This window comes from Musca autumnalis, unplaced genomic scaffold, assembly GCF_047663935.1.
Source record: "Musca autumnalis isolate F117 unplaced genomic scaffold, ASM4766393v1 scaffold_2, whole genome shotgun sequence".
Lineage (NCBI taxonomy): Eukaryota > Metazoa > Arthropoda > Insecta > Diptera > Muscidae > Musca > Musca autumnalis.
The window spans coordinates 223,395,315-223,420,186 of record NW_027411755.1 but is presented as its reverse complement, the minus strand read 5'-3'; the positions used below and the strand labels follow the sequence as shown (position 1 = coordinate 223,420,186).

General features: G+C 35.6%; 3 protein-coding genes across 4 annotated transcripts; 2 read left to right on the top strand and 1 right to left on the bottom strand.

Moving 5' to 3' along the window:
• The first annotated feature begins 1,072 nt into the window (after positions 1 to 1,072).
• fws (Conserved oligomeric Golgi complex subunit 5 four way stop) lies at positions 1,073 to 16,246 on the top strand. Of its 2 annotated transcripts, XM_073970926.1 has the most exons (4): positions 1,073 to 1,209; positions 1,276 to 1,388; positions 13,769 to 14,396; positions 14,456 to 16,246. In XM_073970926.1, the coding sequence occupies exons 2-4, from the start codon at positions 1,324 to 1,326 to the stop codon at positions 16,121 to 16,123; spliced, it is 2,361 nt and encodes a 786-aa protein (XP_073827027.1). In that variant the 5' UTR covers positions 1,073 to 1,209; positions 1,276 to 1,323; the 3' UTR covers positions 16,124 to 16,246. The 2 variants fall into 2 exon arrangements, with proteins under 2 accessions (XP_073827027.1, XP_073827028.1); XM_073970927.1 differs by lacking the exons at positions 1,073 to 1,209; positions 1,276 to 1,388 and adding an exon at positions 13,435 to 13,573.
• On the bottom strand, positions 1,893 to 3,817 carry Nufip (nuclear FMR1 interacting protein 1). Its single transcript, XM_073970933.1, has one exon. It carries the CDS (start codon positions 3,691 to 3,693, stop codon positions 1,972 to 1,974), a length of 1,722 nt encoding a protein of 573 aa, XP_073827034.1. The 5' UTR covers positions 3,694 to 3,817; the 3' UTR covers positions 1,893 to 1,971.
• Positions 16,247 to 19,623: 3,377 nt separating the features above from the next.
• On the top strand, positions 19,624 to 24,746 carry IKKepsilon (I-kappaB kinase epsilon). Its single transcript, XM_073970928.1, has 9 exons — positions 19,624 to 20,013; positions 20,084 to 21,110; positions 21,175 to 21,326; positions 21,420 to 21,547; positions 21,616 to 21,691; positions 23,452 to 23,576; positions 23,635 to 23,812; positions 23,874 to 24,155; positions 24,457 to 24,746. Exons 1-9 carry the CDS (start codon positions 19,930 to 19,932, stop codon positions 24,577 to 24,579), a joined length of 2,175 nt encoding a protein of 724 aa, XP_073827029.1. The 5' UTR covers positions 19,624 to 19,929; the 3' UTR covers positions 24,580 to 24,746.
• The last annotated feature ends 126 nt before the right edge of the window (positions 24,747 to 24,872 follow it).

The following is a 24,872-nucleotide window of genomic DNA, read 5'->3' as shown; positions in this document are numbered from 1 at the left end:
TAGGCCGTTTACATATAACTGGGTTAACCCAGTGGGTCTGGGTTTCAAATGTCATTTCCATTGTGTATACTTCAAATAAATCCTCATAAAGGAGGTTAACCCTGCAAAAAACTATAATATAAACGCCGTATAAGTGTAAACTTGACATAACTGTATATGCCTGTTGTTCGCTATTTTTTTCATGTCATCACTTTACTTTACATTACTCAAGGCTTGTAAAAGAAGAAGAATGAACTTGAAACGATATAAACATAAACATTAAGAATTTAACATTAAATTATTGAATAAATGGCAAAATTTGATGATTTTCAGTATATTCGAACAATAGATTGTAAACAGGGAGCAGTAAGGGCAGTCAGATACAATGGTATGTAGTAAAATTATGAAATGAGTGTCATCTTCATCTCGTTTAGGGCTGAAATTTTTGATTCTAAACAAGACTTGTTCCATATTTTTTTACCATTTGTTCTCTTCCTGTAAGCACAGTGGATGGCACGTATTGTTTGACTTGTGGTTCAGATAAAAAGATCAAGCTATGGAATCATAAAACAGGACTTTTATTAAAAACTTATGGTGGGCATGCCGACGAAGTCACTGATGCCAGATCCAGTTGTGAGAGCAGCAATATTGTTTCTGCAAGTTTAGATAAAAGTATCATTTATTGGGATGTCAGCACCGGAGCACCCATAAGACGACTCCGAGGCCATGCTGGTGGTGTTAAATGTGTTTGTTTCAATGAAGATTCTTCCATTGCCATATCGGGTGGTAGAGATAATGCTGTCTTTTGTTGGGATATACGTACCCGGCGGCTCGAACCCGTACAAATGATGCGTGAAGCTAAAGATTGCATTACAACGGTGTTGAGTAATGAGAATAAAATAATTACCTCATCTTTAGATGGTTGTATACGTCATTATGATATACGTGCTGGGGAATTGACAGTGGATAAAGTGGGAGTACCCATAACATTCTTGTGCATGACACGGGATGAACAGTGTTTGGTTGCAGCATGTCAAGATAGTGTTGTTCGGCTGCTGGATTGTGAATCTGGTGGAATTTTATCGGAATATAAAGGACATTCTGCCGATGATTATCAAGTGGAGTGTGGTATAATGTCGAATGATGCTCACATCATTTCGGGTAGCAGTAATGGTGATGCTTTTGTATGGGATCTACTGGAAGGCAAAGTGTTGCAAAATATCGAAATAAGTAAGTAAATAAGAGAAGTATTTGGTCTTTTAAATAATTATCTATTTTTGTTGTTGTTTTTTTAAGGTAAAACTGGCGGAGTTGTCCATTCCTTGGCCACACATCCAAAAAATAATGAAATTATCTTTGCTCGACGCAGGGACATCTATGTCTTCAGCACGGAAGCTGATGTTGAAGAGGTAATGGAAGTAGGATAGCGTAGCAATATAAGTTATAATAAAAAATTGTACAGTTCAGCCATAAGTTTTTTATATCCTATTACATGGAATGAGTGCACATGTCCAGGCTGAATGTAGTGGCGGGATTTGGAACTTTTCCATAGAAAGTTTCCAGAAATTTAATTTTGTCGAAAATAGCAGGCCTTCGGTCGAGATTTAAGACTTTCTCCTAAAGACTTTCGTCAAAACCTAGGTCTCTGGAAATACTGACTTCCTCATATATATATTGGCCGATAATCAAAACATCTGATGATGTGGATGAGGGGCTCGGTAGGACCGCAATATTGTATTTCGTCGAGTTTATGGAAGGCTCTATCCCAACTAAGCGTTTCATACAGGTTGCGAACCGTCAAATAAGAGATTGTTTTTCTCATCTTCCTTTCTTCAAAGCCCTCACGCAAAAATCTAGTTCCTGTGACCGCAAATTTAAGCCCTACTTTAAGCGACTTAAAAATAAAAAAGTTGTTTCAGAAATTGTAACAAAATATTTATTTTATTCTTAATACAGTCCTTAAAGCTACTAATTTTGTACGTTCCATATTTTTCAACTCGCATTGGTATTTGGCTTTCCAATTCCAAAAAAGTTATTTTCACAGACATACCGGACACATTGTAGAAGGACGTTACGTTCATGCCTTATATCAGTCTCTAATAATTTTTCCAGCATTGTATTTTGTTTGCGCAGCTTAGCCTTGCGATAGTCGAGGCCAGATTTTCGTTTTACTGACATTTTTGGAGGTTTGGTTTTATTTTCCTCATGCTGCTTCAGAGACTTTGTAGGTTGTGAGCTAGTGGAAGTGGTAGGTTTCTCTGCAGGAAATTTATATTCTGTCATTTGATGTGATATAGGTACTTCCTCAGGACCTTCATCAGAAGAATTAGGATTAGGTGGTATGGGCTGTTGTGATGATGAATTCTTTATATTTTCGGCTATTTGGTGTTCAGTCGGCATTTCTATGGGACTTTCAGATGAATTTCGCTCAGATACGGATGGTGGTAGTGTGTCCATTTTGTTTTCGGCAATGGATGAGGTGGCTGCAGTTTTTTCTACTTCCTTTTGGACTTTTTGGACTGTGGCTTTTTCTGGACCATCATCAGAATAACTTATATCGGGGTCTGTTGTTGAATCTTTTAACGCCTTCTCAGTTGTGACATAATTTCCATTAGCGCTTGACTTAACTTTACACGAATCTAAAGTTTCGTCCTTAATTGGAAAATTCTCTCCTTCCACATTGGCAACTTCTGTACTTTTCTCAGTATTAATCGTATAGTTAGTTTCTTCCTTATCTGTTGCTTCACTGCAGATAGCAACACCTTCAACTTTTTCTTGATCTTCATTCTCGTCCTCATCGTCATCATCATCGTCCGAACCATACATGCCAACAAGGCTAAGAAGAACATTTTTGGTTTCCTTTACTTTAACTTGCAAATGTTTATAGTCCTTCATAACGCGGGTGCCGGGAAATCTCACAATGCCTTTATCATCTTCATCATCACTTGATGTAGACTGCTTTTGGTTTTCAACTTTATTTTCTGTTTTGGCTTTATTGTCCTTTCTATCACGTTGATTTTTCCGTTTCTTTTTGTTGTTTCTTTTATTTGCTTGTTGCTTTTGTTTACCATTCGATTCATTAGGCTCCTTAGAAACTACACCATTATCCTTTGCATCACCATCATTACTTACATTTGGCACTGCTCTTTTCCTATCATCTTGTTTACCGAAACGACATTTACTTGCCTCCAAACGTTCACCACGTTTTTGCCTCTGTTCTTGTGCCTTTTGTTTCAACAAAACATTTGCCACTGTTGGAAAACGTTTGCGTCGTTCTTCACGCCATGCTGCAATTTCTTCGGGTGTATTTAATTTCTTGAATTTATCAAATAGACCAGAACTATGCAGCGCAGCAACATGTTTATCCATTACAGTTGCATGACCACGATATTGACAACCATCGACAGGACACTTCTCATGTTGTGATCGATGATGTTTAAGATCTTCCAATGATGCAAGTTCCATTTCACATGGTTCACAATATTGTCTGGTGGGTTCCGGCGTCGTGGGGGAAGTTGCATTTGGCTGCTTTAGAAATCGTGGCGGAACTGTTGCTCCTCGTTTCCCATACATTGGTGGTGGTTGTTTTTCACGTGGTAGAATTGTCATGCCTGATGGAGTTAAATAATGTGGTTTCGGCTTTGTGGGACATTCCTTACTTTTGGAACCGAAATTTGGTGATGGTAATAAGAACTTCGGTGTTGGTTGTGTCATTTTGTGGTGTTAAATCCTTCCGAAAATTCCTTTTAGTCTGGTTCGAATCACAACAGAATAATTCAAGGCAGTGCGTTTGTTTTGATTTGTAAAGAGAGAACAAACACATGTCTGGTGATTCTTGTATAAGAACGTGTGGCAACGACTTTTTGTGAGCCATGGCACAATAATACAGGTACAGCGGCAAAAACAGCTGATCTTACTTACTTATGATTACTTACTTATAGTGCGGTTACACTACAGTTTTTTGCCGGGTTAACCCACATTATGAGGATTTATTTATTAATCTGGTCAAATCTGACCAGATTTGCCATACAAAAATTAAATCCTCTCACGACTGGGTTTATTTTAAATCCGGCATAAATCCACCAAAAATACAGTGTTGTATTCGGTATTTGTGCAAAAAAATCCAACTCTACTCAAAAAGTACCAAAAGTTGCAACTGTTTTTGCAACAGAGTTTGTCGTTTTTTACACGTTTACGATTGGTCGCATGAGATATTACGGAGTTAACAAATCTAAAGTTATTTGAAAATCATAAAATTATTTATTTTTTTACATTAGACACTTTTTTAACAAAAAGTACGCTTGATACCTTGATACAAAAATGTATCCCTGTGTGTAAAATATACCAATATGAGCAAATAGGGGACGATATCTCATGCGAGAAATTGTAAAAGTGTTAAACACGACTTTATTAGTTATTTTGTATGTATACGTAAACAAACATCAGCTGACAGTTTATATCCTCGAAAGGCTAAGTGTAACCAGCAAAGATTAACCCACTGGATCTATTAAACCCAGTGGGTTAACCTTCCATAGTGTAACCGGGGTATTACTTATGATTTGATGTAAAGGCCTGCGTACATAAGCTGCTTTGCCTGATTGCCTTGCTTACCTGCTTCATTTCTGACGTAATAAAAATAATAGAATAAAGACGAAATTTCGAACTGGGTTGCCATCAGTTGGAAATTTGGTCGGCCTTCTTTGTTCTTTTATTTTTTTATTGAAGCAGCAAAGCAAGGCAATCAGGCAAAGCAGCTTATGTACGCAGGCCTTTACACCTCCTTATTCCACCGCTATACCTGTATTATTGTGCCATGCTACCAGACAAACTTCTTCAGGTACATGGTTTAATAATAAAGGTTAGCCAAAGCTGCCTGTCAATTTAAATTTTTTTCTTTCGACTGTTCCTAAAACGTCAAAACAATATACACAATATTTGTATGTGTGTGTAATGTTTGAATAATATGAAAACAATTTTAAAAACAATCGAATTCAATGATTTTCAAAATTGTTTTTAGGGCATTTGTATGGAAGAAATCCTTCAGCTTATTATTGAAACAAGCATTTTATCATATCCACAACTCGATTATGTGGAGAAACCTTGGCCCTTCATACATTTTTCGCATTTTTTACAAAATGCTCAAAATTGGTATTTTGTAAACAAACCCAATTGTTGCCTTTTTGTTTACTAATTTTGAAGTTTTATGAATTCAGGAAAAACTAGGGTTCTATAGATTTTTTTCATTTAAATCTACCTCTTTACGTATACCATGCTTCAGGTATAAAATGGTATAACTGATTTTTCGACACTTGTTTGACAATGAAGAAAAAACAAAGATTTTTTCATTGCTCCTATTGGAAAAAATGGAAGCAATGGTAAACGAGAAGGTAATGCAGAAACACTATGGTTTATTGATTCCAGAATAAATTATTGTTAACACGGGATATGTCCTAGGACAATAATGCATTCTTGAGTCCAAAAGAAATGAATGTGCAATCTACGAATTGTCTGTGTACCTACTCCATTACCATTGGATTTGGGAATATAGAGGGTGATAAATGTGCAATTTTGTTGGTCGCTTGCATTCCGTTCTCGATTACAAAGGTAATACCTTCCCCATTTTCCCACTGGGTTGTTGTTCCACAGCTTGTTTGACCTGAAGGTAGAAACAGAATCAATCGTTGTTTTCTTTTCTTGCTTCCCAAATGTCAAATTATAAAGGAATGCCAGAGTCTCTTTACAATTCCGCCGGCGTTCCCCCATATAATTTGACATTTGAAAGCAAGCAAGGAGCTGATTCTGTCACGGCCTTAATACATTTGCTATTATTGCGTTTTCTACATTCTCATTCAGGGTAGAATAAGAAAAGGTAGCAGCAATACACAGCTGACTGAACTGGGTTGTAACGTTAGTGTCAAATTTCATATGACATTTTATACATTTATTTCTATTTCGATGTACATTAGGGACATATATTTTTTGAGAAAAAAAAAAAAAAAACATTTCCCAGAAGGACTTCTTCATATCAATGATATGTAACCTCCTCCAAGTTCGAACCATAAGCCGCGCATTAAATCCCCGCTTGTAGAGGTGATACAACGTTTGTTAATATGTGAGGTATTTTGTTAAAATTTAAAAAAATAAAGCCCTAAAAACTTGTGCTTTTTTGATTTCTAAAACAAAACATTGAAACAGCTTCTCCTTTTTCTTTGAATTTCCAGCGACCCCAAACTTTTCTGCAAGAATTCTACTTTCTGCGAGAATTTATGCATTTAGTGGAATGATGTGGAAACATAAAAATTGAAAATGTAACGAATTTTCATTCATGTTTTCCAAAATATTGAACCAAGTGTGAAAAATTATTAGTTTTTTAAATTCCAATAATTTATAGACATTTCCTTGTTTTGTTTACAAATACAACTAGCAGTAACGTTACAAGCAAAAACAAATTCCTTTGTGGTTGTTGTTCGAGTTGTATTTGTTGTAGTATTAACTTTACCTTATATTTGTTTTACCATGATTCTCATTTTAGTCGTTCTCTTCTTTGTCACCTGTGGCATAAACATTATGAATAAACGTATAAACTGGACAATAGTATTTATTGCTTCCTATTCTCCTTAACCCTGCATTTACATATAACAGGACAGTTGAGTTCATGTTTTGATTGTCAAAAACCCAAAACTTGCCTGTGTTATGTAGGCGTCCCGACAGCTGCAAAAACAGTTGTAAAATTATGTATGAAAATCATAGAAGACAATGTAAAAATCAAGTCGAGCTAACGACTGTCTGTGAAAAAATGATTGACAGCTTGGAGACAGCCGACAAATGTATGTATGTGTTAGTATATCAGAGTCATGATGAAATTATAAGGTGGCGTAAAACGGCCAGCTGATTAGTTTCAATCTGTCAAATATTTTGTTATTTATTTATTTACAATTATACTTATAGTAAATATAAGGATAATTACAAAAAAGTGGTAAAAGCATTAGCTACAAAGGCCGTCAGCTTATACATTGATATAAATGATTAGGGTAAAGTTAATTTCCTTATATGATAAAATTATTTCTTTTAATGAAATTGAAGATGAGATCAATATTGTTTAAATTAACAGTTTTTAGCAAGTTAAATCCATTGTTTTGTAAAAAGGCTTGGTGTTGTTGAGATAATGATCTACATGACTGAAGAATATTGTTACGGAATTAGATTTAACTAATCTCCGTGTAGACGTTGTTTTATTCCCCGATACGATTTGTACCAAATAAAACAGGGTTCGTTTTAGATTACGTTTCTACAATGCTTTATTTACTTTATTAGACTTATTCGTAACCGACTTTAATTACTAAGCACACAGCTTGTATCTAGTTAGCACGCAGCACTTCTTTAATCGATCTGTTCAGTTCAACGCTTAAAACACAACTCAACTCATGTTGCCATTCGTAACTCTATTTATACCCAAAATCTCCTTGGTCTAGAAATATCTAGAAATATGGCAACAACTGCAGCGAACACACAGACGCACATTCGCACTAAGCGAACATCCATACTCACATACATACAAGCACAGTAATGACGTAACTACAACAACAAACAACTACACGAAATACAAGAAGTAGGAACTAAACGATAATTACATTATTGTTGCAAAACAAAACAAACAAAAGAACATTAACAAAAGGTAATGTAACGACTAGAATGATGAAGAGAGTTCTACATGGTAGTTGTTGTTGCTTAAATAAAGTAACTGCGTAATAAAAACTTTACGTTAAGCTAAACTAACTTAAACCTATCAGTTACATTCGTAACATTGCCTCCCGCTTAAGCCTGTTCGTCCCGAATAGGCACAGTTCCCTCTCGGTGGTATGGGCATTGGTAACACTGCCTCCCGCTTAAGCCTGTTCCTCTTGACTAGATGCAGTTCTCGTTCTGTAGTGGTGGCAACTGATTTAGATGTACCCTCTACTGCGTCAGCTCTGGACTTCTGCTCTTCTGGACGACGTTGGTTTCTCTCCAGGAATCTTGACGTTATACATTCTTTCTTTGTGGTCACCTTCCTAAGTGCCACCTGGTCTTCATCGGACTTGTCCTTCCTTGTTGTACGGCCGCGTTTCGATGGGCGTTTTCTCGACGTACATCTTCGCTTTTTCCTCCTCGTTGCGAGATTTTTCCGCTTTCGTACTGGCCATTTTTCGGCAGCTTCCACCTTCAGCGTACGAACATCTACAGCGATTTCGTCAGATTCTGCGCTAGGACGACCCATGCTTTTCTTCTCTTTGTAGCCCACATTAATCGGTATTTCCACATTGGACCAAGTCATCACACGGTGCTTTATGTCCAGGTTTATATCGAAGGCAATCATGAAGTCTACACCAAGTATAACTTCGTCCATAATATCGGCCACTATAAAATCGAAATTTACCGATTTTCTACCCATGCTCAGTCTTTGGTAGGCCTTTCCATGCACCGTTGTAGTCTCGCCTGTGGCCGTCCGCAATTTAACTCCATTTAACGGCAATACCTTCCCTTTTACCAAATCCGGTCTAATAATGGACTTTGTTGCACCGGTGTCCAATGTCAATGTACGCAATACACCATTGACGAAGCCTTTAACCGTCAAGTTGTGATTCTTCTGCTGGACTATGGCTATAGAAATTGTGGGACCATCGTTTTCATCCTCTGCCAGCGGCGCCTCGTGATTGACGGAATTCATTTTATTTGATTCACCTGATGTCTCTCTTTCCAGATTCTTGGCCACCGGTTGGTCGTCGCTTTTTGAAGGCGGTGAGGTGGATCTGGGCCTTGGTCGTTGCAATATGCATTCTCGTGCAATGTGTCCAGCTTTACGACAGTTGTAGCAAGTCTTTCTCGTTTTACCAGCCCAGGTCTGGGAATTGTTGTCCTCAACTTGCAGCCTCCTCACGTTGTAGGCTTTAGGTTTCACCAGCATCCTCGCGGTTTCTTGGGCCAGGGCAAAGGACACGGTTTCTGCAAATGTTCCTATCGGTGCCGCATACGTTGCAAATTTTATCTCTGGATCACGAATACCACTTGCAAATGTCTCAATCTTTATGCGGTCCACCAATGGATGTGTCTCTCCTGGATATGCCAACTGCGCCAACCGCTCTATATCAGCCGCAAAGTCTTGTAAGGTCTCATTTGGCTTCTGGACTCTTCCCCTCAGTTCCATTCGGTAGATCTCTTGCTTGTGTTCACTACCGTACCTACGTTCAAGAGCAGCCATTATATCTCCATAGTTGTTCCTAGAAGCGGCGGGAATACTCTGTAATACGTCAGCAGCATCACCCTTCAATGCCATAAGGAGTGATACCGCCTTGTCGTTGTCGTTCCAAGAATCTCTAGCAGCCAATGTCTCGAACTGTAATTTGAACTCATTTAAAGAGGTAGAGCCGTCGAACACTGGAGGCTTGATTTTTATCGTGTTATGAATAGCTCTCACTGGGCCGCCTTTGATTTCCAGTTCCGACATTTTCTTCTCAAGGTTCACAAATTTCTCATCATGGGCCAGAACTTTCTCGTCAACAGACAAAATCTTTTTATCCAACTCTTTAATTTGTACCTCCACGTTCTCTACTCTCTTTTCAATCACCATAGTGATGTTCTCGAGTTTCTCGTTAATTTTTCTAGAATTCTCTTCCAACTCCTCTTTTAAGTTTCTTGAATTTTCTTCAAACATCCTAGAATTCTCTGCCATTAAGTTTTCGGTGATTTTTCTAGAGTTCTCTTCTAACTTTTCCTCTAATTTTCTGGAATTTTCTTCGCTCTTTCTGGATATCTCTTCCAACATTTTACTGGAATTTTCTTCCATCATTCTACAATTTTCTGCCTTCATTTCCATCATAAGTCTGGAAGTTTCTTCGCTTTTCTTAGCTGATGGCCTTAGTAGCCAATGCTACCTTCTTATTAACTTTGTATTTACTACTAGTTAATGTAAATAAAATAAATAAATAAATTCTTCGCTTTTCTTATTCATTTCCATGGAGCTTCCTTCTATTTTCCTAATTTCCACCATCATCATAGCCAGCATTGATTTCAAATCGTCTCCCCTGGCAGCTACCGACGAAACTTCCTCAACGCTGGATTCGTCCTTTGCCGATAACTCGACTTCCTCCTTACCGTCGAACTCATATTCATCGATGTTCATTCCACGGCGCTCGAACTCTTCCAACAAGCGTTTTTGTAGTTCGGCCTTGTTGCCAGTAGAACACAACTCCAACTTACTTAGCTCCTTCTTCAAGTCTTCCACTCGTAGATCCTTAAACTTCATTGTAGGATGATCGTAATCTCACTTCCTGACACCAATTGTTACGGAATTAGATTTAACTAATCTCCGTGTAGACGTTGTTTTATTCCCCGATACGATTTGTACCAAATAAAACAGGGTTCGTTTTAGATTACGTTTCTACAATGCTTTATTTACTTTATTAGACTTATTCGTAACCGACTTTAATTACTAAGCACACAGCTTGTATCTAGTTAGCACGCAGCACTTCTTTAATCGATCTGTTCAGTTCAACGCTTAAAACACAACTCAACTCATGTTGCCATTCGTAACTCTATTTATACCCAAAATCTCCTTGGTCTAGAAATATCTAGAAATATGGCAACAACTGCAGCGAACACACAGACGCACATTCGCACTAAGCGAACATCCATACTCACATACATACAAGCACAGTAATGACGTAACTACAACAACAAACAACTACACGAAATACAAGAAGTAGGAACTAAACGATAATTACATTATTGTTGCAAAACAAAACAAACAAAAGAACATTAACAAAAGGTAATGTAACGACTAGAATGATGAAGAGAGTTCTACATGGTAGTTGTTGTTGCTTAAATAAAGTAACTGCGTAATAAAAACTTTACGTTACAATTCAAATTTTTAAATTAACGGAAATTAAGCTAAACTAACTTAAACCTATCAGTTACATTCGTAACAATATGTTTGACGTCGACGATTGCGCCACATTTGAGGCATTTGTTGTCAGCGTTCTTGTTAATTAAGTGTTGATGTGTTAAGATCGTATGTCCCATACGTAAGCGGGAGAAGATCTTTATTTTCTTCTTTTCAGCATTTGTGGGATATACTGGAACATGGTTGTGTGGGTTTATAGCGCTATAATGATGATGTTGAAAGATGTTCATGTTACTTGTATGTTGTTTTTCAAGATAACTTTTAATGTGAGATTTGAGATCAATGCTTTCAATAATTGAATCAGCTATTAGGGGTGATTTACATGCATGTTTGGCAGCTATATCTGCGAAGGTATTTCCAGATAAGCCAACGTGACCGGGGATCCATATAAGTTTAATTTTATTTGCGTTTGATATAAGAAGGTCTCTTATTTTATTGATTCCAGCCCATTTTGAATTTGATGAGTTTTTAATGGACGTGATAGCAGATAAACTATCAGTCAAAATCAGTGTTTTCCCTCTGTTTTGTTTTGCTATGTATATAGCTTCCAATATACCAGCCACTTCACCGGTGAAAATGGAGCTGTAGTTTGTCAAAGTTTTAGAAGCGAGTACATTTCCATCATTATTAACGACAGCATAAGCGGTCGTGTAATCATCTTTTGATGCGTCGGTATAAATCATTGTCCAGTTGACATGATTGGCAATTATTTGATTAAAAAGTGAAATGAAGACGTTGTTGGGTGTGTTTTCTTTTTTATAGCAGCATAACGAAACATCACAGGATTTCTCAGATAAGAGCCATGCAGGGTATTTTGGGGCATAGGTTGTTATTTTGCCCTTAAAATTCAAGATGTTGTTGTGTATGCAGTCATATATAACACAAGGTACTTTGGGTATTCTTTTTGATGCGAGTATTTTGGAAACATCTTCACTTATTATTGAAGTGTTTATAGATAAGATTTTTGGTAGTAGTCTGTTTCTGCATACGATAAATCTTTCCTCTAAAGAGGGCAACCCAGATTCGATAAATATTATCTTTAAAGGAGTTGTTCTATACGCATATAAGCTGGATCTTATGCATGAGTGGTAGATGGACTTAATGTATCTTAAGGTGCAATTAGGACTATTGCCGTACAGGTAAAAACCATAGTCGATTTTGCTTAAGACTAGGGTAGATACTAAGTAGGTTAGCGTATTAATATGGACAAAACTCCTGCTGGATAAGTATTTTATGATATTGGCTCTAGAAATTAGTTCTTTCTTAAGATTTAGAACGTGACTTGTCCATCGGTAATTTTTTTCGAATGTTACTCCCAATATTTTAAGTTTATCTACGTAAGGAAATGTTATATTGTCGACAGCAAAGTCATTTTGTTGACATTTATGCTTGCGGCAGATATGGAGTATTGAAGATTTTGTAGAAGAAATTTTTGCACCAGAGGATTCGCACCACTTCAGAATATTGGATATAATTTGTTTAAAAGTTTCATTTGTGTCATTGCTATCTTTTCGTTGACTTAAGATGTATACGTCATCCGCGTAGAGACAGTGATAAATTTTGTTATATTTACTGATTATCGTGCTGATTTGGTTGAAGGCTATTTGGAAGAGTGTTACTGATAGCGGTGATCCTTGAGGTATCCCATTTTGTAAATTAAAACTTTTTGAGAGATAGTTGTTAATTTTTACACGGAAAGTCCGTCCAGTTAAAAACGATTTGATGTAGTTTAATAACTTATGGCCACAACCCCAAGATTTTAATGAATCAATAATGACATGAACACCAACACGGTCAAAAGCTTTTTCAAAATCAATTGCAAGGATTGATGTGTGGTTCTTTGCGGAGAGCGCTTTGGCGGCATAATAATCAATGTGTAGCAGAGCATCGTCACATCCCTGGCTGGCTTTAAAAGCAACTTGATTAGATGCAATTAATTTTCTAGTTCTCATAAACCATGCTAGTCGATTGGAAATTATACGTTCAAGTAGTTTTGAGAGACATGGCAATAGCGAAATGGGTCTATATCCAGAAAAATCGGTTTTGCTTTTGTTTGGTTTCGGAATAGCTACAACTATTGCCGACTTCCATGAGAAAGGAATTACTCCGGAAACGAAGATTAGGTTGTATAAGGAAAGAAGCTTTTCCTTGCTATAATTGGATAAGTTTTGTAGCATTGCGTATGAAATATTTTGTTATTGTGAATAAATTGTATGAAAACGTAAACAAACATTTTGACATATTGAAGAATTTTCGGCCAATATAGAGTTGTTGTTGTGCTACTTACGTGTGGTGTAAACGCCTAGTAAGTCCCAATTTACATTAGGCGAGTTTACTTGCGGCAATTGTCAGTTTGATGGAGAGAGAGGTGAGGTATATGGTAACCCTTTGCCTCTCAACACCCTCTCTCACCCACAAACTGACAATTGCCGCAAGTAAACTCGCCTAATGTAAATTGGGACTTAGTCTCCAGCACATACAGAATTGCTGCAACAAAAATTGTCAAATGTAAAAGCAGACTACAAATAAAACAGCTGATATTTCGGCTGCAGAAATTGTTTTGTTGGTGACGTGACTTTGTTGTCTTCGTAGCGTTTTAACTTTAATTAAAAGTTTAATAGAAGAATATACAAAATACAAATAAACCAGTAAAATGTAATTACCACAAAGATTTGTATTCACTAATAATATGAACAAGTTCATATAATATGTGCAATAATCTACAAAAATAGTTTATACGCTGTTTCCTCTTCGGAAAATTTATATTGGAATTGGATTATTGGCAAATATTTGCACCTCAATATAGATTGCTTAGGACAAGTTTAATTGCAATTTTCCATTTATTTCTAGGGTGGTACAGCAAACGAAATCATCTTTAGAGCAACAGCAGCAGCACCAACATGATTGCATTGATGACGATGAAGAGGATATTACCACCTCCTTGGCTACCATGAATCTTACCATAGGCGATCAGATACAGGAGCTAAGTAAACGTTTGAATAACATAAATGAAGAACTGCAACAACAAGTACGTGATAAACATGGTGCATTGTTGCAACAAGCTACTCACGCCGGACGTTTTGATACGGCTCTCAATTCCTTGGCCAATGATGTGCAACAGATACGTTCCAGTGGTTATCGTTTGAAACAACAAGTTGATAATCAATTTCAGCTAATTGAAAATCGTACCAAAGTATTGGCTCGCTTACATGAACTTTCCCATTTGCTACGTTCCTCAAAAACCCTTTTGACTTTAACCACAAAGCTAAAAGCCACCAAAGACGTTTTAAAGCAGGCTGAATTGCATTATGAACTAAATGAGCTAATTGAAGATCCCGATATGAAGAAAATTGAATTTGTACAAGCTGCTAGGAATTATGTTATAAATTCCAAACAGAAGATACGCAACTTGACACAAATGCAATTGGTAACTGGTCTGCAGGAGAGGAATGAACAACAAGTTTGTAATGCACTAAAGGTAAGGAGAAAGGAGTAAAATGCAAAAAGATCATAGTAATTTATTTTATTTTTCCTTAGATCTTTATGAACTTCAATACTTTGGAGAAATCAATGGATAACCTAATTACCACCTTCATATCGGATTTGGAGCAGGCTCTCAAGGAATGTTTTGCCGGAAATGATATATCAGTGTTGAGTAAAAATGATCCCCCTAATAAATCTCTTTCAAATTCTCCTAAATCATCGGCAGCCATGAGAGGACCTGGCAAAACTCCACAACTTACAACGACTCAAAACTTTCGTGCTAAATTTTGGAAATCTTTGCATTGGCTAATCTATGATGAGCTCTATGAATACTGTACCCAAGTATTGCTGTTAAACAAGGCGTTGGAACAAGTCCAGCTTGGTGGTATAGCCATCTCCCAGAACGGAGAATATTTGGTACAGACTCGATTTTGGCAAGCCACCCAAGAATTAATGCGCAAATATTTCACCGACTGTCCAGCCCATATTACACAAACCCTACAGGAGGGTTTATCAAAACTGCTAAGTTCTGTACGTGGCTTTGAGGAGAGGGTAAATAGAGCATTTTTATTTGATGAACAGCTATTTATACCCCTCGAAGTGGGTTATGTATCCAAGTGTGCAGCCAATATGAAAGCTTGCTTGGCAGGTGTTGATTTGCCAAACAATGAAACTGTGGATAACTTTATTCGAGTTGCAGCCACAGAATTGAGTAATGCTTTGGTGGATACACGTCTAAGCAATTCTGTTGCAGCTGTTTTTATATCATGCAGTAAAGATTTTTGCACAAAATTGGAGGCACAAATAAAACTTGGGCCAGATTCAGTACAAGTTGTTGACATGCCCAATACACAACAAATACAAAATACCCTACTGGCCAATATCCTCTACTATTTCAAGGATTCGGTAAGGCGCATGCTAAGAGATTTGGGACAACAGCTAGACAAAACTCAATCATCCGCTAAAAACGATATCACAAAATCTTTGGAGCATGCAGATCTTTTAATAACAACAATATTACAACAGATAATGAATTCCATTATATCAACAATAAATATTATTATATTGAGTATTCACCGTGAGCCTGGCTTGAATACAGAGAAAATTTCAACCACTGGACCATCAATGTATATGAAAGAACTGCAAGAATTCATACAACGTGTTTGGGTCAATCATATTTCTGCCTACGAAGATAATGACATAGTAACTAAATGCGCCTATGAGGTGGCAAAGAGATGTATCGACTTCTTTATCCATAACTTAAGTATTCTGCGGCCCATTAGTCATGCTGGTCGCCAAAGATTAAAAAACGATTGCAGTCACATGGAGCATGCCCTGAAGCCGCTTTGCAATAATATCTCGGAATTGGGAAATTCAGCTCGAATGTTAAGAGCAATGTCATTCTTGATTGTTCAGAATCCAGCGGAATTGGTAAAGCAGAACATCGGGTCAGATTCTTTGGTACCATCCTATATTATTTTGCTGTTGTTATTCGGCTATGGTGGTGCAGAATTGCAATCACCTCACACCACTGTTAATTGGTCAAATGAACGGCTAATTGAATGGCTGGAGGGTCATAGTGAACGTGAAAAACTTGAATTAATATCGGGAGCACTTCAACGTTATAGAGACAGTGTACGCCGAAAGAAGAGTGAACAATACGATGAGGTGTATCCCTTAATGGTGGAATTTTTCGAAAAGGCTTCAAAGGTCGATAACTAAATAAAAAGTTGGCTCCTCCATTGAATGGAGAGACTGGCTTTTGACGCAATATTCCAAATTAATTTCATATTCTACTGTATAAGCTATAAATATATGTAATAAAATAAATCTGTTTTAAACGAACTTATTTGTATGTACATATGTATTTCAAGTATCAAACAGGATCTTAATTGTTCATGTTGGAACCATTAAGAGTCTACCAAAGGATTGTATGTTTTGTATGAAATCCAATTAATTGCAAAGGAAAATTATTTATTTTACGAATGAAAACATTTAAATAAGTTTTGGTCGCGGATTTGGTGTTTTAAATATGGACGCTCAGAGAGCGTTGTTGTGGTAGAAAGGTGAAATATTTGTGTACGTCCCGCCCTTTTTTAGTTTTAGCAGTTTCGTTTGTAATTCGAATCATTTTATTTTAATTCGAAAAAACAGGTATAAAAAAAAAATAAAAAAATGTTTTGAATTTTTTGTTTCGATTTTCAAATAAAAGTAATTCGAATTACAAATGGAATAATTCGAATCACAAATGAAATAATAATTGTTTCACAAACATCCCAGGCGGGACAAGGGAATTACAAATGGAATAATTCGAATGACAAATAGGTTAGGTTTAAGGATGCGCAGCCATCTAATAGTATAAGTGACTGCTTCACTCGGAGACAGTTGGTCCATTGTGTTCATTCAGCGTAAAAATAGAATAATTCGAATTACAAATGGAATAGTTCGAATTTCAAATGGAATTATTCGAGTTACAAATAGAATTCTCGAACTCAAATGAAATGTTACGAATTACAACTAAAATATTTCGAATTACACACTGGCAAACAACCGATTATTTTAGCAAAACTGACAGTCAAAGAACCGATTTTTTGAGCAAAGCTGTCAGTCAAAACTGATCGTGTGTGCCCCACTTTATATCTTTCAACATATGGTCTGTTCCAGAACTCCAAGAATCTACTAATTTGTACTATTTTTTTTCGATAACATAAAGGAAAAAATGCTATCGTAGTAAAAAAGCTTCGGAGCAAGTTGAGTTTCAGCATTAAGCACGGAAAAAATTATAATTTTTTTTATATAGCCGGCCTTCGGCCGGGGATTTAAGACTGTCTGCTATGGACAGGAGCCAATCTAGGGAACGGGAGCAACATTTTCTTTTAAATTAAAATTTTTCTCTAAGTAGCCGACATTTAACAAGGGAATTTTCGGAACTTCGGAGGCCCATATCTTGAGAAGTATGGGCTTCCGCAAAAAATGTTATATATATTTGTGATCAGGGTAACGAGACCTACCTGTGGAAAAAATTTGGTATCGATCCGAGCTTAATGCTTAAACTCATCTTAAGCCAAAGCTTCTTGCAGGTTCTGGAACAGATCATTAAACAATTAATGGTATTTTCCTTAACTTTTAAAAATGGTAACAGTGGCAAAAAAATGGTAAAAGTGGTGAACTGCTCTCATATAAATTGTTTGCTTTTAAAAGGGAACACTTTGCGGGTAAAAACTGGTAACCTCAGGCACGTAAACGAACACAACTAAAGCGGGGTACACACGATCAGTTTTGACTGTCAGTTTTGCTGAAATAATCGGTTGGCTTGTCAGTGTGGGCGCTCACTTTTGTCAGCTATCAGGCAACCACAAAATATTTTGTGGTTGCTGGACAGTTTGACACTTATCAATATTTCCGAAAAAATCTACAGTCAAAACTGATCGTGTGTACCCCGCTTAAAGTTCTTATTTACCGTATAGAGCTGGCAAACCATCGATATTCCCAACATTAGATATTTTCGATATAATGTTTTAAAATATCGATTGCTATCGATATTATCGTAAAGTTGTCATCGCCATTAATTTGGAGATGAAAATGGCGGAAATGTCAATGATTTTCTGGAAATTATGCTAAAGTAGTTCACAGAAATGTAAAGGAGAATAAACTACTGCTTTTATTGCTCTGTTCCAGAACCTGCAAGAAGCTACTATTTTTTACTACGATAACATTTTTCCCATTATGTTATCGGAAAAAATAGTAAAAATTAGTAGATTCTTGCAGTTCTGGAACAGACCATATTTTATAAAAAATACATTTTATTTTAAAGAAAAAAGTGTACGTGTGACTACGGACTTAAGGCCTACGTACATAAGCTGCCTCGCCTGGTTGCCTTGCTTGCTTCTGATAGGTTCTGGAACAGACCAATTATGTCAAAAATGAAGCAGAAAAGCAAGGCAACCAGGCAAAGAAGCCTATGTACCGAGGCTTTTACTTTCTTACACACCAGAGGCCTGCGTTGAATCAACGCAACTATGTAGTGCATCGCATCATTTCGTAAACAAATCATTCATTTTACCAAAAATCAGCATACGCCAATGACTACCACAAGTGGTTTGTTCCAGTACTGCACATTTCTACACATTTTTACTATTTTTTTCGATAACATAAAGGAAAAATCGGTTATCGGAGTAAAAATGTGTAGTACTGGAACAGACCAAAGAATGCATTTCTAATCTCAAACAATCGGTTTGATTCATTCATAAATGTGTGTGATCTACGAACTACTAATCTGCGATCGTTAATGTACAAACAAACACCACATGAAGAGAGAGTAGTAATCCTACAAGGCATAAAGTATAGCTCTGTTCCTTTACGTGCCTGAGGTTACAATTTCTTACCATTTTTAACCTGCAAAGTGTTCCTTTACTTTAAAAAGCATACAATTTATATGAGACCATTTCACCACTTTTACCATTTTTTGCCACTGTTACCATTTTTAAAAGTAAAGGAACAGACCATATGAGAGAACTGAAAACAAAAACAACACAGTTGTCTAAACATAGCTGTCTACAAATATGGGGAATTTATGAGAGAGGTGTGTTGTTGTGTTATACAAAGGCTGTGTTAGCTAAACAGAGAATGCGTTTGTTTTGGTGTTACGACAACGTACATAGGCGGACATAACTGTGATTCATTTGATGCGTTTAGATTTTTTATGTGTTTTCGATTGTTTTTCTTTTCGCTAGTTGTATGCATAAAGTATACTCGAAACGAAGTCAACACGAACAATTCGAGCAAGAGGTAGTAATTTGTACGAAGCAGTAAAGTCTTTACAAACAATGCGTTAAATATGAATCAGCAATGTTTGTGTTTGACTTTCAACAGAATATTGATTACATTCTAACTCAAAAAAGAGAGTGGTGGTGCGTACTAGTATCGATTTTTCTTGTGTCTACCGCAATTCATAAAATTGGCACCGGTTGCAGGTCACTGTTACACACACATAACCGAAAAGCAGCGAAATTTCTATTTATTTCAATGGATTTCAGGTTAGGGATTTTTATGCCGATAATATCGATAGGAAAAACTATCTATCGATATTGAATTTTTAAATAATAATCGATATTATCGATAGTGGCATCGATTTTTTGCCAACTCTATTACCGTATCTAAATTGTTCCATCTACCTTGTTTGTTGTGCAATAAATCAGCTGATGTTTCACAACGATTTTTTTATCGTAAACGACGATAACTTAGAAATCGACGTGAGTGGCAGAGTTTATAGGAGGAGAATCAAAACAATCAAACATTAGCAAACAAATAATTGAAATCTAAACTAATTCCAAATTCCCCTACTCAATTATATTATTTACAAATCGTTCGAATATTTTGTGGAAGAGATTGATTTGCATCTACATTTCATGATAATCAAATTTAAATTTATAAAAATATCTAGAATCCCCCCTTAGAAGAGGACAAAGAGAAAGTGCACATAGCAATAATCGTTCAAACTGTGAAGAAAAATAAGCCAAAAACATAAAATGTCTTTCCTACGGGGTTCCCTTAACTATGTTTGGTGTACGACAAGTGTTTTGGGCAAGGGGGCAACAGGTTCAGTATTTCAGGTAAATTACACGCAACCATTACAGTGATTCTTGCAATTATGAATAATTACTTGCTCATCGTTGCATACAGGGTGTCAATAAAATTACCGGAGAATCGGTGGCAGTGAAAACCTTTAATCCCTATAGCCACATGCGTCCACCCGATGTTCAAATGCGTGAATTTGAAGCTTTGAAAAAGGTGAACCATGAAAATATTGTCAAGTTACTGGCCATTGAGGAGGATCAAGAAGGTCGTGGAAAAGTTATTGTTATGGAACTGTGTACCGGCGGGAGTTTGTTTAACATACTTGATGATCCGGAAAACTCTTATGGTCTTTCTGAAAAGGAGTTTTTGTTGGTGCTCGAGCATTTGTGTGCCGGAATGAAACATTTGCGTGATAACAAGTTGGTACATCGTGATTTGAAACCAGGAAATATTATGAAATTCATATCGGAAGATGGACAAACTATTTACAAGTTGACAGATTTTGGTGCTGCTCGTGAATTGGAAGATAATCAGCCTTTTGCATCGTTGTATGGCACCGAAGAATATTTACATCCTGATTTATATGAAAGAGCTGTATTGAGGAAGTCCATAAATCGCTCATTTACGGCAAATGTGGATTTATGGTCGATTGGAGTGACCCTATATCATGTGGCAACTGGCAATTTACCTTTTCGTCCATTTGGTGGTAGGAAAAATCGTGAAACTATGCATCAAATAACAACACAAAAAGCTTCGGGAGTTATTTCGGGTACACAGCTGTCAGAGAATGGACCAATTGAATGGTCGACGACTTTACCACAACATTGCCACTTATCGGAGGGTTTAAAATCGTTGGTTACCCCATTATTGGCTGGCCTGTTAGAAGAAAATCGTGAAAAAACTTGGTCATTTGATCGGTTCTTTCAAGAGGTTACTTTGATTTTGCGAAAACGTGTTGTACATGTTTTCTTTACAAATCGTACATCTTCCATTGAGGTCTTCCTAGAGCCTGAAGAACAAATTGAACATTTCCGTGAGAGAATTTTAATGCAAACCAAAGTTCCGATTGAAAAACAAATACTGCTCTTTAACAATGAACATTTGGAGAAACGTATTACAATGCATACAACGGGTAAGTAAAGATGTTTCCACTACTTCATAATATAGATAGTACTAAAGTCTGAATTGATTTTTAGCAAGTGCATTTCCTGAAACATCTTCGGAAACACCAATATTTTTGTATAGCAACGATGATAATAATGTCCAGTTACCACAACAATTGGAGCTACCCAAATTTCCAGTTTTCCCCAGTAATGTTTCGGTGGAAAATGATGCTAGCTTGGCAAAGGTAAGTAGTTGAGTTATTCAGGGCTAATTTAAGTAAGAGACTGCACGATATTGTCTGGTGGTATACTTAAACGTATCTTATTCTTATTTGCAGGCTGCCTGTAGTGTGGGCCACGAGTGCAAACGTCGCGTAGACACCTTTACAACCATCGATATATTAATAAAGAAAGCAGTTGAGCAATTCATTGAAACATTGACGACCACAATTACGCTGCTTGTTAAGTAATTCTCAAAACAAAACTAAAATATGTCAAATGGTTAATTCTTTTTTACTTACTCTTGCTTTTTAGGAAGACTAAAAACTTTAATGAGCTCTTAAGAACTGTCATGGATTACGCTGATTCGGTTCAAAGTATTGCCAAAATGGTATGTTAAAAAAAATAGGAAATGATGTTTAGTTCATTGAGTAACCGTGGAATTTTTAAATAATATGGTTCCAATATTTCTGTAATACGTGGATTTTTAAAGAATATTTTTTACCAAACGTTGATTTTTAAAGAATATTTTTTTCTACCAAACTTCGATTTTTTAAAAAATATTTTTCTACCAAACGTGCATCTTTAAAAAGTATTTTCCAACCAAACGCGGATTTTTTAAAAAATATTTTTCTACCAAACGTGAATTTTGCAAAAAAATATTTTTCTACCAAACGTGAATTTTGCAAAAAAAATATTTTTCTACCAAACGTGAATTTTGCAAAAAAATATTTTTCTACCAAACGTTGATTTTCTAAAATATTTTCCTACCAAACGTTGATTTTCTAAAATATTTTCCTACCAAACGTAGATTTTCTTTAATATTTTCTACCAAAGTGTATTTAAAAATTATACAAAACGTGGATTAAAATATTCGATCAACTGTGGATGTAAAAAAATGACCAAACGTAGATTTAAAAAATTCGACCAAATGTGGATTAAAAAGTTCGATCAACTGTGGATGTAAAAAAATCGACCAAACGTGGATTTAAAAATTCTACCATATTTGGTTCCAATATTTTGTAATACGTGGATTTAAAAAAAATATTTTTTACCAAACGTGGGTTTTTTACCAAAGAATATTTTTTCTACCAAACTTGGATTTTTTAAAAAATATTTTTCAACCAAACGTGCATTTTAAAAAGTATTTTCCTACCTAACGTATATTTTTTTAAAAAATATTTTTCTACCAAACGTGGTGTTTTCAAGTAATATATTTCTACCAAACGTACCAAACGTGAATTTTTCAAAAAAAAATATTTTTCTACCAAACGTTGATTATCTAAAATATTTTCCTACCAAACGTAGATTTTCTTTAATATTTTCTACCAAAGTGTATTTAAAAATTCTACCAAACGTGGATTTAAAATATTCCATCAACTGTGGATGTAAAAAAAATTGACCAAACGTAGATTTAAAAAATTCGACCAAATGTGTATTTAAAAAGTTCGATCAACTGTGGATGTAAAAAAAAATCGACCAAACGTGGATTTAAAAATTCTACCAAACGTGAATTTAAAAAATTCGGTCAACTGTGGATGTAAAAAAATTGACCAAACGTAAATTTAAAAAATTCGACCAAATGTGGATATAAAAAATTTCGTCCAAAAGTGGGCTTTTGTTAAGACAATTTTTTATCAAAATGTTTCAAAAGTGAATATATGTATCTCTTAAGCCAAACGTGGATGTTTCACAAAATATTTTTCTACCAAACGTGGATTTTTTAAAACTAACTTTCTTCCAAACGGTGAATTTTGTAAAAATATTTTTCTACCAATCGAGGATTTTGTAAAAAATATTTTTCTACCAAACGATTTTGTAAAAATATTTTTCTACCAAACAAGAATTTTGTAAAAAATATTTTTTTTTACCAAAAAAAAAAATGGCGACCAAACGTGGATTTAAAAAAAATCCATCAAACGTTGAATTTCGGGCAAACACGGACTTTAAAAAAATCGTCAAAACGTGTACGTTAAAAAAATGTGAATAAACGTGGCTTTGAATCTACCAACGTGAATTAAAAAAAATCTGCCAAACGTAGATTTTGAAGAAAAGTGTTTTTATACGAAACGCAAATTTTATCAAAAGTGGTTTAAAAAAATGTCCATCCCTATATTCTCTATCTATAATAACTTTTGTCTCTATTTACAGACAAATCGCGATCAAGAGTGTAAGACTATATTGAATAATTTGGAAAATCTAAAAGCCGATTTTGATGGAGCCGCCGATGTTATCATGCAGTTGTACTCCAATTTTGTTATTAAAGACCAATTAAAGTAAGATTTCAAATAAATTTTCACACTTGTAGCCATTAACTGATATCTTATCCCTCAGTGAACAATGGACCTCATCAATGCATGGTAAAAAGTGTCCCTGCCGCACAAGAGCAAGTCCACAAGCAAAATACTTGGTTGAACGTTTAAGAGATTCGTGGCAACATTTGTTGAGAGATAGAGCAACGCGTACTCTTACCTACAATGATGAACAGTTTCATGCTTTGGAAAAGATAAAGGTAACAGTACCAGCTTTCAGATCAGGAATATTCGAAATTAAAGAAATATGGTTTTTTGCAGGTTGATCGTAATGGAAAACGCATCAAATCTTTATTATTAGACGATACCAAACCTGCCGTGGCCCAAATGGCAGAATGTCTGGCTGATTGGTATAAGTTGGCCCAAACGGTTTATTTGAAAAGTGAAATCTTGGAAAAGGATGCACGTGAGTGTGAACGTAACTTACATCGATTACGTGAAGATTTGTATAGACTCAAGGGTGATTTGCAAAAAGATATGGATGCCAAAATGGTTAACAATAATAACCAAGTGACCAAAATTGAACAAAAGAATCGTCTAAAGGTAAGAACATACAGCGTTTTGGGATACGTATTTTGTTGATGGTTGTTTGGTTTTTAAAGTTTAGAATGAAAGCAATGGGGAAAAATCAAAAACACCCAGACTGTATGAAAGATTTCCTATGAAAAACCTTTATTCAACCAGGCTGAATGAATGAGTTCCCTGCGAAATCTTTATTCAGCCGGGTGACAAACAATATTCCTTTTTTGGTATGTCCTGTGCTTTTACTTTATTTAATTTAATGTTTTGTAAAAAAGTAATACGAAAACCCAAAATATTAAAAAAATCCTTTTCCCTATTTCAGTTTATGCAACAACAACAACAGGAAATTATATCAATAATGGAGCAAAACAGCCAATTGATTTCATTGCTTCAAGAATTGGGCATTGGAATATTGCCCAATCAAAAGCAAAGTATTAAACCTTAGAGTTAGTTAACATTCCGCGTAATATTTATAATATATTTTAAGATATTTTTTTTACTTTTATGGTTGGTTGGACACTCTGCATGATTTCATTTTATAAATATTGTGAATTTACCAAAAACTAATGTACTATATTTTTTAATCAATAAAGTTTGAATGTATGTTATAAATTGTTTTTAATGTTTTTTTTTTCAATTTAAAATTATATAAATTTAAAAACATCCAATGTTATTAACATAACGGTTTACAAAGTCTCTTTTTGGAGGCTTTTTAACTACACAAGGTCAAACAAATTT

Excerpts from the sequence above, each read along its gene's own strand:
- fws (XM_073970926.1), top strand. The coding sequence starts at position 1,324 with ATGAAATTATCTTTGCTCGACGCAGGGACATCTATGTCTTCAGCACGG. Across the intron at positions 1,389-13,768 it reads CGGAAGCTGATGTTGAAGAG|GGTGGTACAGCAAACGAAAT; the intron begins GTAATGGAAGTA and ends ATTTATTTCTAG. Across the intron at positions 14,397-14,455 it reads AAGTTTGTAATGCACTAAAG|ATCTTTATGAACTTCAATAC; the intron begins GTAAGGAGAAAG and ends ATTTTTCCTTAG.
- IKKepsilon (XM_073970928.1), top strand. The coding sequence starts at position 19,930 with ATGTCTTTCCTACGGGGTTCCCTTAACTATGTTTGGTGTACGACAAGT. Across the intron at positions 21,327-21,419 it reads ATGATGCTAGCTTGGCAAAG|GCTGCCTGTAGTGTGGGCCA; the intron begins GTAAGTAGTTGA and ends TCTTATTTGCAG. Across the intron at positions 24,156-24,456 it reads AACAAAAGAATCGTCTAAAG|TTTATGCAACAACAACAACA; the intron begins GTAAGAACATAC and ends TCCCTATTTCAG.
- Nufip (XM_073970933.1), bottom strand. The coding sequence starts at position 3,693 with ATGACACAACCAACACCGAAGTTCTTATTACCATCACCAAATTTCGGT.